Here is a 17,197-nt window from a genome sequence, read left to right as displayed (position 1 = left end):
GGCTGTACCTGAGGGTGTCACAGAGGTGAAAGGAGAAATCAACCCATCACATGCCCCCTCCCTAACCCATAAGTAATCTCCAACTGATAGTTACTTTTAAATGAAAATTTAGTTTTCTTCAAGGAAGCCATACTAGAGAAACAAATTACTCGTGAGTTTAGGCTGAATGCCCGGTAGTAGATGACCAACAAAAAATGAAACCAATGGCATCCTTAAAGGTTTCTTGTCTCATGATGTTCTGTCATGGCTTTTCCTCCTCCCTCCCTTTTTTCTTATTATTTTGTTAATATATATTTTATCTTCTCTCTTTGAACCATACAAGTCCACTGTGTACATAGTATGGCTTTCAGTTTAGTGTCTTTATGGAATTCATGAGTTAGATAATAATGGCTCTCTGTTTCTTGTGCCTTCTCTTGGGCTCTTTTCCTTTCATTTGCTTTATTCAATTATGATGAATTAGTTTTGTTTCATATTACTATATTATATTTTACTATTATCTTTCATTAGTCTGTTTTCTAATGAGGGACAAAGGGTTCTGAATGAAAGGGAAGGTTGGGGAAAACTTGGAGAAGTAGTGAGAGGGGAAACCAGTAATTAGGATATATTAAATGAGAAAAAAATGATTAATAAAATCAAAAGCAAATGAATGAGGAATACAACCCAGAGAGGAGAGGATCCAGCAGTGCTTTCCTAGACCATTACATTCTGAGGCCCGGATGCTGAGGTGCTCCCCTCAGGGCACACAGCTCTGTTGTACACAGCTATGGTCTGTGAAACCCAAAACTCCTGGAAGAGTGAGTCTGAACTGCAACAAGACAGGGGTCACACAGAGAGGACACAATGTTAGCTCTTTTGTGATCTCTCAGTTTCTGTACTTCAAAGGCACTCAGACAGATCAGTTCCTGGATCTTACTGTCAAGTCAGGACCAGGTTATCTCTGGACAGGTGTGCAGTCAAGGCCACCGGCTGGCACCCAGGTTGTGGAGGGCTGAGTGAGGAAATGCCAGCCACGCTGACCATGGCAACCCTGCTCTGACACAGTCCAGAATTGCATCTTGCCTTTTGTTATTCATGTTTTACTGTCCTGTAGACACATTGCTTGAGTAAAAATGCCAGTGGCCTTAATATTTTCACTGGTCTAGGGAATGAATGAATATCTGCACTGCAATTGTTTTAAGCAGTCCTTTAAACCACTCACGGATGGAGACTTTTCATGCAAGTTTTTAGGAAGGCTTCATAATTTTCCACTAAATTTACTGTATTATATATCATTTTCTGACAGAAAAACAATCTTGGTTTCCAATTTTAATAAACTAGTTTTACAACTTTGAGAAAAAAGACATTCAACCCCATAAGACATCAGTTTCATGAGTTTCTAAAACTCCCTCCTCTTTTACAATCTCTTTCTGGTAATTATAAAGATTTATATGACACTCCTCATCCCCCACAGAACTCAGAGCAGATCTGTCGAGTTGGCTGGGAGACTGACTGGGAGGTCTCCACATTCATTACCTGTAATAATAAGTTGCTAAGGTGAGTTAATGATTTAAGACTAGTAAATGCTAGACTGTGGGAAAAGGAAGCTTAAAACTAATTTATGGGAATATAATCCACTGGGCATTTTCCTATTTCTTCAGAAATATTTTAGAGGTGCCTCAAGAGTAGTTGATCATATTGAGGTGACAAAGGAGAATGGCTACTGTTTCTCTAATAAGAAAAGGAAATTATTCATCATCTTCCAGGTCCAGATCTTTCCTATACCTAGATAAGTTTTCACTTATTATTAAGAAATTTATGTATTTTAATCATTAAAAGGAAGAATAATACCAGGAATGAAGCCGATGCTGCAAATCAAACAATTTGGCTTTTGTCAATTCATCACACAGTTCTTACCTGTGGGGAGGAAAGAAGTGACGATTCTGGCCACCTTTTCAACATCTCATAAAATCCAACTATAGATGCCAATTTACATTAACTGTTTCACGAATAATTTGAATAAAAATAAGTAATAATTCATGTTAGACAGGCAAATTATGACAAATAACTCTAGAATAACATATGGAGCTTGAACTTTAAAATATGAGTGATTCCTAGGAAGAAGTTGTGTTTTATTTCTTAAATAAAATTTGAAAATTGGAAACAAAGTCACCAGAACTAGTGTGGTTTTGGTGAAAGCATTGTTTGATTAGAGTTGTTATTTTTATATGCATAATTTGACATCAATACTTTATTTGCAATTTTCATTTTATTTCACAATTTGAGTTATATAATTTTAACAATAAAAATTTTTTCTTATTTACTGAGGAACCAGAAGCTGGGAAATTTTCATCTTACAATCAGTTACAGTGCTGATTCACTTCAAAATACTCATCAGATATTGATAAAATGAAAAGGAAAACACAACCAACTAGTCTTCAGATTTTGTAAATCTGTGTTTAAAATGATAATTATGCTTTTTCCTCTTTTCTTTATTGCAGTTTCTTTCTGCTTGGGGATCAATGAGATGGTCGGTATGTAAGGGAAGCCCAAGGCCCAGAGTTTCATTTCTGAACACACGATGTGTAAAGAATAAATCAACTCTGAGAAGTTGTCATCTGACAACAGTCACATGACATATATAGTACTCCCAGCACCACAGACAGGTGCATGTGCAGGTGGGCATACATGTATGCATGCACGCATGTGCACATGCACACAAACACACAATGTAACAATTCTCTTGAATCCTGAATCCCAACACTTTCAAAGTTATACCTATTACCTAGAGAGTGGCTACTAATAAGACTGCTTATGCTGATTAGCCTGGGGAAAGGACAGGTGATTGACTTACTGTACGTGCGTCCCACACAGACAAGGTCTTGTCTGCAGAAGCAGTGAGAAGAGTGTTGGAGAAGGGGAAAAACTCAATGCTGTTCACAGAATCGGTGTGTCCATATAATGTATATCTGCACCGTTCACTGTAGAAAGGGAGTAAGAACAAGGATTTAGGACTTTGTATTTAAATATTGTTATTAGCACTGCCTATGCCATGCTAATAAAAAGCAAAGCCAAGAACTGAAAAGCATCAACAGTTTAAAAATAGCAGAGACGTGCATGTGCACATGTGGGCGGTCACATACACATACATTTACAATAACAATATATTGGGCATAGTGGCACATGCCTATAATCTAAGACTCTGGAGACAGGGTAGCCATGAGTTCCAGGATGGAGTGGGTTACAGACTGTCACAAATAATCAAAGGACAGTTTCAAAGAAACATTTTATAATCACGTAAGCACTTAGAAATAATTAGTAGGATCAAATACATTTAAATTACCTTCAAATTATGGAACAATTTGTGCCGTTACCTTACACTACTTTTAACAGCATTTCTTTAGGTACGTGTGTAGAGGGCCCAGGGCAGCGGGCAGCTTCCAGGAGTCCACTCTCTCCTCCCACTGTTGTGGATTCTCTCGGTCATCAGCCTTACCACAATCACTTTTATCCACTGAAAGTCTTACTGGCCCTACACTGTTTATTTATACCTTGAAATAAATACATAAAACTTGTCTCCAACTAGTAAAAGAACATGCTATTGTAAAGAAAATCTCCCACCAATCCCAAAGGTCAAGTCCACTTTCTTAGGTCACCATTTTCCTACTTGGTTCCTCAGTCTGTCTCAACATTACAATGACTGGTCATACTTTTGGAAAATACTCAGATCCAGTTTCAAACCTGAAATATTCCCTTCCAATTGATCTATGATGGATCCAGGCATTGGCGAGTTAATGTCTGCACTGGTAATTGTAATTTGCCTTTGGGGATGAGAATTTAAACAAGTGTTTTTCAGAGTGTTTCATTCAGACTAGCTATCAGCATCACTTGGGACTAGATCCAAAATGCAAATTCTCAGCCTCATCTCAAACCTATTGAATCAGACGTTCTGGAGTGAGGCCCAGCAATCTGTTTTAGCAAGCACTCCAGGGAATTCAGATGCACGCTGACATTTGAGAGCCATTGATCTGAACTACAGGAAATGAGTGGGGAGGAGTGTCTTCACCCTTTGCCGTGTTATGGATGGACTATCACTCAAAGCATGACATGCACTGGGCAGAATCACCTTCATCTGTTATGGCAAATCATTTAAAAATAACGTCATTTATAAACCCATTGCAAAACTAGAGAAAGTGGAATCAGTAAAGAAATGTGCTCAGAACGGTGAAAGCAGCATATATGCACCACTAACGGGAGCACCAATGACCTCTGACCTATCTATGCATCTCCTCTCTGGTTTGATATGCCTTTTGTTATCACATGATGTGGTGGGCCAACCTGAGCCAGAGGCAGAAGGCTGGATGGCAGTCCTGGCCTGGACAAAATCCAGCAGGATAAGGGTTGAGTTGACTCTGGGTGGCAGATTTCCTCCTTCGGCAAAGAAAATGGATTAACTGAAAATACCTGGATGTTCAACACATCGCAACTGTAAAAGTCTTTAACAGAGTGGGACAATAGGAAATAGAAGGACAGAGGTCGTTTTGGGCCTGGTGCCTCAGAGATAGTAGGAAAAGTTTTCTCCTCACTTTGTAAATTTTGACATTTTCTTAAGATATCAAGAAATATTAAGGTTTAATCTGAATTTGACTATGGATTCAAGTTACTCCCCCTTTGCATATTAAGAGAACTATTATGCAACATATCATTAATAAAAAAATAAAACTATTAAAATTCAAGATTATTCTGTATTGATTTGCCTTCAAATTTAAAAGGTTTGGAGATTGGCTAATAATATTTTTGGTTATCTCTTTGGTTTGTGATTCTGAGAATTGAAGCAAGGGTCTTCTAAACGCATACCAAGTACTCTACCAAAGAATTATGTCCTTAGTTTCTTGGCTGACAATATTCGGATGGCTAAAGCTATTATATGAATATGCACTGGTGTTAATAGCCACAGCCTGTAAGTGAACTTCTTTTTATAAATAATACTTTATAAACAGGCCAACTCACATGCACATTGTCTTGCTTTCCACTTCAGGTAAAGGTTTTCATAGTTATAGCAGAGACCACATGACCCATGAGCCTAAAATACTTAATACTAATACTTGCTCTGAAACAAACATGGACTGCATCCCCTGAGAGATATACCAAGGTATTCCAGTTTCTCTCCTGGAACTCACTCCTGTAGACCAGGCTAGCCTCGAACTCAGAGGCCTGCCTCTGTCTCCTGGGTGCTGAGATTAAAGGCTTACATCAGCACTGCCAGACTCTTTTTTAAAAAATAAGATTTACTCATTTATTATATATAGTGGTCTGCCTGCATTTATGCCTCTAGGCAAGAAGATGGCATGAGAACTCATTATAGATGTGAGCCACCATGTGGTTTAAGAATTGAACTCAGGATTTTAGAAGACTAACCTATGTTTTTCACTTGAGCCATCTCTCCAGCTCCCATATTTGAATTTTTAAAGGTATCCTTCATTCTTACAGTATTGAATTTATCTCATTTTTTAAAACTCATGGAATCCTTCCTTACTCCCTTCCTCCCTCCGTCCCTTCTTTCTTTCCTTCTTCTTTTCTCTTTTCTTATTTTACTTTGTGTAATCCTGGATGTCTTGGAACTTGCTTTGTATACCAGTCTTGCCTTGAACTCGAAGAGATCTGCCTGCCTCTGACTCCCGTGTGCTGGGATTAAAGGCATGCACCACCACTGCCTGCCTTCATTTCTTCCCTTCTTAAACATATTATTTTTTTAATGTAATGTCTATTTTCTAATGATATGAAATGAATGAGTACAAATTTTTTTTCTCTGAAAGTTTATAATCTAATCCCATTTCTTGGAGTGAACAACTTTGAATATTAGCATAATTGCCCTAGCTAAAGTTCTAGGCAGGGATAGAGATGCAGATAGAGGAAGAAGATGAAAGCAGAGACCGATTATAAAAGTGATAATGGTATAATTATGACAGAAAAGAACAAATATAAAATTTTAATTATAATTTAATCATAAGATACCACAAGTATAATTTAAAAAATGCTAAAAGTCAAGTAAACACTTTCAATATAAGACGATTTTTATTTACTTTAAGTTTTAAAATCTTTATTTACTAGTAATGTGTGTGTGTGTTTTTGTGTGTGTGTTTTGAGTGTGTTTGTATGTACATATAAACATATGTACATATAACAACAGTCAAAGAACAAAGAGGCCACAAATTTAAAAGAGGTCGTAGAGGGGTATATGGGAGGGTTTAAAGAGAGGAAAAGGAGGAAAGTGATGCAATTATAATGAATATATAATATAATTATATTATAATATCAAAAATAAGAAAAATAATTACAATAATAATAATAATAATCTTAAAAATGCATCCAAAGTGGAAAAAAAAAGTAATTGAAATGAAAGTGGACTGTAAAATCATTTTCACTTCTAGAAGGCATGGTGAACAAAACCAAAATTTCCTCCCAGTTGCTTTTATTCTTTCATTACACTGAAAAAGTCTCAGGCAAACTGCTCGCCCCCTCTTTCCCAGCCTGTTGCAATGGACGATGTTCTTGTGATGAGCAACAGCTTCTGACTCAATACTAACATGGGAAATGTGAAGCTTTAATGTAGCAGGTTTTGGGAAGAATTTTCAGTTACTCTCATAGATGTTTGTTAGTTACAGGTAAGGTCTTCTCCCTCATCTATTCTTTTCTTTCATTTATCTTATGAATTTGGGAAATACCACTTTTGTTCTATGTTGCTTCATTTGCCCTATTTCAATTTGTTGGTTAATATTCATTTTATTTCATAACTCAATTATGTTTATTCTGTGTGTTTTGTGGAGGGAGAGACATCAATCAAGATCTTTCATTTCCATTCCAGTGGTCTCAATACTCCTCAGTGTCTTTTACCTACATCTACTGCCTCAAAAATAATAATAATAATAAAATGTTTTTCTTATTTTGCTATTTTATTTTAAAGCAATTTAAATTCTATCATTTATGTAATTTCTTTGAAAGTATAGAGTACTTTCATCTGAGTTCTTGGTTTAATATCTCAGGAATTTCTTTTGTAATTGCCTTTTAATTTTATTTTTTTGTCCTCACCTTTTTATTATTTTTATTGAGCTCTTTTATCTGCTCCCTTCCCCTCTTCTCTCCTCCCCTTCAACCCTTCCCCAAGGTCCTCATGCTCCCACTTTACTCAGATCTTGTTTTTTTCTACTTCCAATGTAGATTAGATAGATCTATGTAAGTCTCTCTTAGGGTCCTCATTATTGTCTAGGTTCTCTGGGATTGTGATTTGTGGGCTGTTTTTTTTTGCTTTATGTTTATGAGTACATATGATAATTGTCTTTCTGTATCTGGGTTACCTCATTCAAAATGATGTTTTCTAGATCCATCCATTTGCCTGCAAAATTTAAGATCTTATTTTTTTCTCTCAGGAATATCTTATACACTGTGTTATCTACTGGGATTGGCATGTATCGACTTATTTTCAATTTTTATAATGCTGTATAAATCCTAGATTTAGTTCCCTATACTTTTGACTGTGTTTTAGTATGGAAACACCTGCTTGCTAATGACACATAAAGAGCATTCAGATTTATCCTTCCTCCTAGAAGGATAATCTACAAAGTCTATTCAGATGTATTGTAGCCTCCAAACTTCTCAACAAGGTTATCACTTATTTGAATACCAATGTTCACTTACAATTTTGTATTTTAAAATATAGTATATGGGACCTGTTAAACTTCTCAGGTCTCTTCTTTAGTTCTAAATGATCAGAACCCCAAACTATGTTAGTCTCCTTTAAGTCTTTTATGGAACGATAAACATGCTTTCCAAAGATTCAGACTTCCAATAACTACAAAAAAGAAATATAGTGATTCTCTTCCAACAAAAGAAAGATATAATAAGATGTATATTATTTATGCCAGTCTTTTCTAGTATTGAATTAAAACAGTGTACCATGGTCTTATATGAGAGAGAAAGGGGTAAAAATATCTCAATACCCACTATTTTATGACCATGACATTATACTAAGAAATAAAGAAATAGAAGGCTTCTGTGACAACTACCAAACACAACAACCTATAGAAGCCATTAAAGAGAACTCTTGGAAAAGTGTGATAAGGATGCTGTAGTGTAGCTCTCCACGATAGACGGCTTCTGGTAAACATGACGGGGGTTAGAGAAAGCATTCAGTGTTTTCTTTAAGGGCTGACCATTAGGATTTGACCATACTCCAGGGAGTATATGGGCAACACAAAATGGACTTTTTTTTTAAATTCTTTTATGAGAGGTGGGGAGAGGAAAGGTGACAAGAGTTGGGGGTGGACTTGGGAAGACTGGGAAATTAATGTAATCAGGGTGCATTCAGTGAAATTCTAAAATAATTAGGAAAAATATTATGTTAGAAAAAAGAAATATGGAAATAAAGCCTCATAGAATCGAATCTCATGAGCATGGAATCGTGAGTCTACTCTCTAAGTTACAGTAGACTATTTTCTAGGAATTGGCAGCGTGGGAATTCTATGTAAAAGGAACTGAGCTGAGATTGGCAGTAGTTAGTATGCAAGGATCCATCATGAGTTGTTTAGATAGGATTTCCTCAGACTACGATTTCACAAGGTTTATAAGGAATCCCTTCTCTGCCATCAACGACAAACAATGACGCCAAGGATAAAGGACTTCCAGAAGGGTTTAGAGTTTAATTTTTAGCCAGAGTGAATTGACATTACTTTCACATCCCAAGCCTTTCACTTGGGATTACAGAAAACCTCTACCACAGGAGCAGATATTAGATTCATGAATTGATCTCAAGTCAACAGCATATTTTATTATCAAATATTAAAACTAAATGTGAAAACACACTAACCAGAACAGAACCCTGCCTGTTACATGAAAATTATCTATATACAGATTTATATTCAAAAGAAATATCCTGTGTATATAAAAATTGCTATGCATATGAAGATATAAAAAATAAGAGCCACAATCAAAAAAAGAAACTTTAAAAAAACAGATCTTGAACTAATTGTTGAAATCAAAGACTTGAAAAAAATATTTTACAAAACATACAAGTATGTAAATGAATATGTAGTTACAGTGCTTGTGGAGATAATCTCCTAAGATAAAGAAAAATGTTAAAATTGGGGGCTCATGAATAATAAGTACAGAAAATTAAAAAAATCACTGAGTAAACAAAATATCTGTTTAGATACTTCAGAAAAGAATAAAAATTCAGAGTTTTAGTCATCAGTAGGAAAATATGAGAATGTTTAACACACATGTACTTGAGTTTGCAGAGAAGGGTAGAGTACTAAGAAACATTTTTGAGAAATAATGGCTAAAATTGTTTCCAATTTAAAGGAAAACATCATTGTTCTGATACAATTTTTTAACTCCAATAACAATGCACCAAAGAATATCATAGTCAAAATGTCAAAGCAAGGCATAAAACAAAACAACAACAACAAATCCCAAAGTTGTCATAGATAAAAGAAACAGAACATAGAAGGGTACAAGGCTCCAATGGCAGCAGACTTCTCACCATAAGAAGAAAAAAGAAGCAGGGGGGGCAGGCTTGTGTTTTCAAAAGTGCTGAATTTAGGGATTCAGCTAAAAATACCTTTATTTATGAAGATAAAACAAAATTTCAGATCAATGAAAGCTGAAAAAAATTGATCGCTAGGAAATCTTTCCTACAAGACTTGCTGAATTGAAGTTATTCATACTGAGTGAAAATGGCACCAGGTAGAAACTTTAGTGTATGAAAAGAACAAAGGGAACTTAGGTGATCAATACATGGGCAAGCCAAAATGCCATTTCCCAATTTTGATAACTACTGGAAAAGGAAATATAGCAAAAAAGGATATAGGTATAAAATATAGGGATTTTTCCAACTAGAGGCAATTCATCCTATAAGAATTATATTCTAACATCAAGATGCTTTAATAGAGAATTTGTCTTTACTTATATTAAAACTTCCTCTATGAATGAGCAGTTCACAGATACCTATTCTCTTCACTTTGACCATATGCAAGTTTCTAATGAGTACTGAAAACTGCATTGATATAAGACACAGATTAGAGAGCATTTTAATGCTATGTTCATTTATCAAAATAATAGTAGGTTCACCTGAGGCTATAAATGGCACATGCACACTCACACCCACACACAAGCACACACACGCACACACACACACACACACACACACAGAGAGAGAGAGAGAGAGAGAGAGAGAGAGAGAGAGAGAGAGAGAGAGAGAGAGAGAGAGATTCTTTCAAGGATCAAAAAACATTGTGGAAGAGGTAGAAATGATTGCAAGAATCAGAAGTTGCTGAAGCCTGAAGCAAAACAGTGTTTTCTGACTGTGAGAGAAGTGTTGTGCTTATTAACTCACAGACACTATGGTCGCCTGTACAAGGGATGCGGGATGCACAAGATGAACCAGTCAACACTTCAGCAAGGTTGGATGAGGGGCTAATGAGCCCTCAGACCCAGCAACGGAGATGTTGACTACTGGAGGAGGAAGAATCAGTTTCCATTAAGGGTGCAGAGCCAGGCAGATCATCCACATTCTGGTGGATGGCCTCGTACCCTTCTATATTGACAGCACTAGTTGGACTCAGTGAGTCATTTACAAACAAAACCAAAGCAGAGACCATGAAACTGGCAGTGGGTGGGAAGGAGGTCTGAGAGGAGGTTGGACAGGTTCAAAATACATTGTGTTCATGCATAAAAACTTAAAATGCTATATTCTTTTAAAGTTTGTTTTTGAAATAACACCAAAATATTTATTCAAATGTATGTGTCAATAATATGTTACCAGAAATACAATGTACATATATACTTATATGTGTATATGTTTTGACATATTTCCCATGTTGTCAACTATCTCTCTATTTGCAAACTTTAGGACTATTTAGGCAAATATAAAGGATTAAAAAATATTTTATTAAAAACTATTTAATAAATGCATATACAGGAAAAATATGTAATTGGTAAATTGTGTCCTAACATTAAATGCACTTATAGTAAAATATCGTATACACTCATAACTCATATCCAGACTTGTAATTTTATCATCATTAAAACTCAATTCAATTATTTGGGAATATATTCATTTCTGTTGTCAGGGAAGGTATAGAGAATATCATTCAGTGATATGGCTCATATGCTTCCCCAAAGAAAACAGAAAACATAGGTCTTCACACATCTCAAGGAAAGAGAGAACTCCTGAAGGCATGAGGGAATCTGGAGACGTCACTGGCTGAGGTGAGTGCATCCTGGGCCTTCAGCTGAGGGAACAGACCTGGGAGGCACTGGCTGAGGTGAATGATTCTGCTCGCTGAAGGGACAGACCTGGGAGGGATCACTTAGCTGCTAGAGAAGAACGGCCTATTCAAACGTCCTTCAAAATGGGGAAAATGGCCTTAAGTGATGGAGCATGACGTAGGGCAGAATGGAATGACTTGTACATTTGTACAGAAACAGCAACACTGTAACCTGATTCAGTCTTCTTTTTCTCTCCTGCTGTTTTCCTATTGTTTTACAGGAAGAAGTTAGTTTTCAGGAAACAGCTGTTTCTTTCTCTTTTTAATTCATTCTCATTTATTCACAGAGATGCCACAGTTTGCATGTGGAGGTCAGCACTGTGGAATTGTTTCTTGTCTTCCTCTAAGATCCTGGGTTCCAAAGTGAGATCTTCAGTTTAGGATCATGTGTCTTTACCAACTGGCCCACAACAGCTATTTCTTAGCTTACCTCCTATGTTTTTATCATTTATTCCTGCTTATCTCTATTCCATTTCTTTATGTATGTCATTTGATTTTTATTATTTTGATAACTGAATGTTTTTTTTCAATTTTCAATTTGCTGCAAAAAATAAATAAATGAATTTATCTACTATTTCTGCTCGAATAATCATCCTTTATATTGCATTTTCCATGTATAAGTCAAATATAAGAGGAAAACATTCTAACAAACAAATGCCTTATGTGAGGGTCTTAATTTCTATGCATTTTAATATACTTAATGTTTAATTTAGTGACACCTTTAAAAATCCCAGGCTTGTAAGTACATACAGAAAAAAATGTGGTCAATGGGATTACAGAACATTCATAGGAAGCAAGTCACAGATATAATTTTAAGAGACTCTGAAGAGGGGATTTTGAATCTATCTTTTGAAAGTGTAATGTGGGCCATAGGGATAAGGATTCCTACAGGACATACAACACACAGCTGAAAAGATAAGCTTATGATGATCACCTAGTGTTTAGAGACTCTGTAAGAAATAAGAAAGTCATGCAAATCATGCCTTGTCAGAAAGATGGTTTGTCCCCCTTTCGATCTACTTTGATCTGCAATATTCATAGAGAAGATGAATCTATTAACTCTAACCCTTCTTCTAACAGTCTCTCTACCCCTCCCTAAGGAAAACACCTGGAACATCCACCCCTCTTCTTATATCAGTTGGCTTGCAGAAACACTGTGCTTTCCTCCAATCTATAAAGAGAACGGAGCCTCTGAACCCATGCAGTCCCAGGTTCCATCTACATTCACTTCGAAATCAAAATAAGAGAGGCAGAGCCCTAGAGAGGAAAACTAAGCCTGCACTCATGTTTCCCACCCACTCTTTCATTGTAAATCCGTGTGTCCCACAAATGCTTTCATTGTAAATCCGTGTGTCCCACAAATGCCCTCTACACATCTGGCATGGCCTACCTCTGAGGATGGAGATTTGAGACAGAAATGTTCACTCTAAAAATCTCAACACTGTTATTCATAACATCCAAGGCACTTTCTAGCTTATTTATAAAACTTTATATATTAGCTATTTTAAAATCTTCCAGGATTCTGCACTTAATTGGGATAAATTAAAGCTATATCCACATTTTTACTTCCAAATAAAGACCATTTTTAATGAAAGTATGTTGCTTTAGACGAACAATATGTAAAAATACGTAATCACAGGAAATATTCTCTATTTGCAAATATGGAACTCAATTGACTATTCAACAAAGTTGTTGATGTCTAAATAAAATCTACTACAGATTCTGCCTCAACTACATAGACAACTTCTCTGCAAAATTATGGGGTGGATGCGAGAGTAAGAATCAAATGACCTTGGAGCATCATTCAGGCAAGTTTTTGATCCAAACTCTGAAGAGTAAGCATATGAACATAGTATCTTTTCTTTGGCCATAAACCTGCATTCACACTAAAGGCAAATCCATGACAAGCTCAAATCCAGTGATATTATATATTCAGGGTTTGTTTAGCCATGATTTAAACAATCAGGAGTAAAAAGGGTTTGAAAAAACTGCATATATAAAGGATAGTAATTTGTACCTTATTATATGAACAATAAAGTCTAATGAGTATATATACAGCATTTACAATATATTATATCTCTTACATAGGTTACTTGCTATGTTACACTTTTATTTACTGTGACAAAGTGCTTGGCATTATAACATGATAGCATTATAACATTAAAAAGTAGATAGTTTTTGGTTCCTGTCCTGGAACTAGCTCTTGTAGACCAGGCTGGACTCGAACACCCTGTCTCAAAAATCAAAAAAAAAAAAAACAGTGGATAATTTAGTTTTGGCTCCAGATTTCACCTTATCCTAGAAGCTCATTGCATTACCTAGAGGCTGAGGTGAGATTAAAAACCATGGGTAAATAAGCATGTGGTAATGGAGACTGTTCACTTCAGGACAGTCAGGAAGCAGAGAGATGGATGAGGGGATAAAGACTGAGCCAGTATGCTTTTCCCATCCCCCCCTTTATTTTATCAGAGTCCCTTGCTCATAGGATAATACTGCCTACATCTAGAGCACATTGTTTCCCTCCTCACTCAGGTATCTGTGGACTCACCCGCAGAGATGCACCTTGAGAAACTGCTCACCTCCTAGATCAGCGGATCTCAGCCTTTCTGTGTCCTTCACTACAATCTCTCCTGTTGTGATGATGACCAACCGTAGAATTACTTCTGTTGCCACTTCATGACTCTAATTTTGTCACTCTTATAAATCATACTGTAAACATCCTGACCCCTATGAAATGGTCATTTGATCCCTAAAAGGGTCATGACCAACAGGTTGAGAACCACTGTCCTAGATGATTTTTAATTCAACCAAGTTGACAATCAAGATTAATTGTTGCCAATGCCAATACTATGCCATTTTATATAAGAGAAGTATTTTCATATTTCTGTATGAAAGTAGAAATATGTGTCAGGTGGAGGTAAAGATGGCAGAGTAGCACACCCTGATAACAGCAAGAAAAAAATAATTGAATAACAAAACCCAGAAGATTAAAATTTTAAAAAATCAAAATGACAATTCAAGGCAAAATAAAATCAAGGCAAAAGCAAATAACTTTAAGACAAGTTTCTCTATTTTACATTATGGTTTATGGTGACATTTCTTGCTTACTGCTCCAAAAATTTACACACAAGAATGCCAAGTTAAGTCAGCCCTTTTTATTTGTGACTTCATAGTCACAAATTTCACCACTTGCTAAAATTAATTTGTCTTTTGACCAAATCTAGTCAGCCATCTGAGCCATCTTCCAAACTAGTTTCATCTTTGGCATATAAAACTATTATCAGGAATATGTTTCCACTCGCTGTTTTTACCATCAAAAAAAGACTTAAAGATTAAGCTAGTTTGCAAGATCTCAAGGCTTCCCTAGCTGGCCTAAGTGTCTGTCAGGGCTGTGAAAGAGTTCACTTTCAAGTCCAAACTTGATAAGCACCTGACCACACTCTCCTTAACAGTTTACTAAAAAAAAAAAAAAAAAAAAAAAAAAAAAGCTGACATTCTCCGTATTTCATGTGTGTGTGTGCGCGCACGTGCATGAGTGTGTTTACACAACACTGAACTATCTTTATCAAAGCTCACCCTTTAAAGCATGATCATCAGCAAACCTTACACTCAGATATGAGTAATAAATTGCATTGCACAGCAGGATATGAGGCAGACTGCATTTCATTTGTTTCCTGGCTGTCCAGACTGAATAATGGCACAGAAACTGTGTGAATTATAACACTGCTTGGCCAATAGCTTAGGCATATTCCTGGATAACATATCTTAAATTAACACATTTCTACTAATATGTGTATTGCCACAAGGCTGTGGCTTACCAGGTAAGTTTTCTGTGTCTGTCTCCTTCAGCAGCTCCATGGCATCTCCTTGACTCCACCTACTCTCTCTATATCTCATCTAGCTTGGCTATAGTCTGCCCTACCATAGGCCAAGCTTTATTCATTAACCAATAAAAGCAACACATATACAGAAGGACTTCCCACTTCAGCAGGGTGATAATTGATCAAGATAACTGGTTTCACACTTTTAAAAAAACTGGGAGAAAGAATTTTCAATGTCTTCACTAAAAAGAAGTGAAATGATGCACATTTGGGGAAATGGATATGCTTATCTACTTTGTATTTTAATTAAATTAATTAATTAATTAGTTATTTTCTCTGCTCCTGGGAAGTCAACTAAATCTGTCCCATCATCTCCCTCACTGAGGCAGTACCAAGCTCCTCCCTACCGTGCCTAGGCTGAGCAAGGTATCTCTTCATAGGGAATGAACTTGACAAAGTCAGCTCATGCATTAGAGTCAGACCCTGGTCCCACTGCCAGTGGTCCTACATATGTACTTTAAACATTGTAAAATGTTAATACATATTGAAATATCACATGGCAGCCAGAAATATGTATAATATTTGTATCTTTTTAAGTGTCTTTGGAAGGAACAATCAGTCTTAGCTAAGAAATAAACTGTCTACTCAAGCTGACCCGACATTTCAGACTCTCTGCTTGCCCATTATCTTTTATCTTAATACTCTCTTTAAAATGTCTGACTAAATCATAGTAGACCTCAGTTCCTGCAAGACCCTCTTCCTTCTGAAAACAGTACAGTACTGATTGTTACATGAGTGAATGTTCAGCTGTACTTATGTTTGACAGGGAATGAACTCCCAAATCAAGCCCTGTGGTACTTCTGTGGTTATTTGAAAACATGAACACGGTAGTGAAAATGTGTTTCAATCTGTTATCAAAATAGGCAAATCTCTCTGTGTGCCTGTTTATTTCATTGTTTATATTATGCCACACTTTCTCCACATATTTGTGCTTTTTTATTTGTGATTTCACTGTTTAGAATGACCACACAGAGGTAACGAGATGATGTCTAGTCTTTTCCAAGTCTGCAAAGGCTAATGTCATATATGTTAAGTAAATTTCATTCACATGTGAGTTAAAATACTGCTTTGTGGGATTCATGTCAATGATTGAGTGATAGTTATTAAATAAGGCAAATTTAATTACAAATGTACAAAAATATATGCATTGATGTGAGATTTCCCTCCGTGTGCTGTGAATACCATTGGTTAATAAAGAAGCTGTTTTAGCCAGTCGCTTAGAAAATAGAGCTAAGCAGGGAAAACTAAACTGAATGCTGGGAGAATGAAGGCAGAGTCACGGAGAAGCCATATAGCCCCACCAGAGACAGACGCTAGAACTTTACCCAGTAAGCCACAGCCATGTGGCGATACAGAGATCACTAGAAACTGGTTAAATTAAGATATAAGAGTTAGCCTATAAGAAGCTAGAGTTAATGGGCAAAGCAGTGATTTAATTAATAGAATTTCTGTGTGGTTATTTCAGGAGTCTGGATGGCCAGGAAATGAACAAGCAGCCTCCTACAACAATGTATTAATTGGTTAATAAATCAGCTGATGGGATACTAACTCCCATTTCACCTAGAAGAACCATTTGCATTTACTAATTCGGTCCTTTTATATTCTTTTTCATTAAATTTTATGACAATTTTTCTTATTTTACATACCTATACCAGCTTCCACTTCTTCCCCCCCTGCTTTTCCTACCTTCCCCCCTCCCAACCCCCTATCCCAACCCCCCATCCATTCTTCAAAGAGTTTAAGGCTTCCCAAAGGGAGTCAACAAAGACTGACACATAACTTTGAGGCAGAAATGAGGTCCTCCCCCTCATATCTAGTCTGAGGAAGGCATCCCTCCAAAAAGAATAGACTCCAAAATGCCAGTTCAAGCACTAGGAATAAATTCTGGTCTCACTGTCAGTGTCCCCAGAAATTGCCCAACACACAACTGTCACCCACATTCAGTGGACTAGTTTTGTCCTATGTAGGTTCCCCCACTATCAGTCCGAAGTCAGAGAGCTCTCATTAGCTCAAATA

General features: G+C 36.4%; 1 protein-coding gene across 1 annotated transcript in view; it reads right to left on the bottom strand.

Moving 5' to 3' along the window:
- The window catches only part of Spag16 (sperm associated antigen 16), an 864,135-nt gene that overhangs the window by 328,221 nt on the left and 518,717 nt on the right, over positions 1–17,197 (bottom strand). The window contains exon 13 of the mRNA XM_075951817.1: positions 2,831–2,957. Within this exon, the coding sequence (XP_075807932.1) occupies positions 2,831–2,957 (127 nt within the window). The remainder of the gene's footprint in view (positions 1–2,830; positions 2,958–17,197) is intronic.

Source organism: Microtus pennsylvanicus, chromosome 17, assembly GCF_037038515.1.
Source record: "Microtus pennsylvanicus isolate mMicPen1 chromosome 17, mMicPen1.hap1, whole genome shotgun sequence".
NCBI classification, from domain to species: domain Eukaryota; kingdom Metazoa; phylum Chordata; class Mammalia; order Rodentia; family Cricetidae; genus Microtus; species Microtus pennsylvanicus.
The sequence above is the reverse complement of the archived record's forward strand: the minus strand, read 5'-3'. Positions and strand labels throughout refer to the sequence as shown.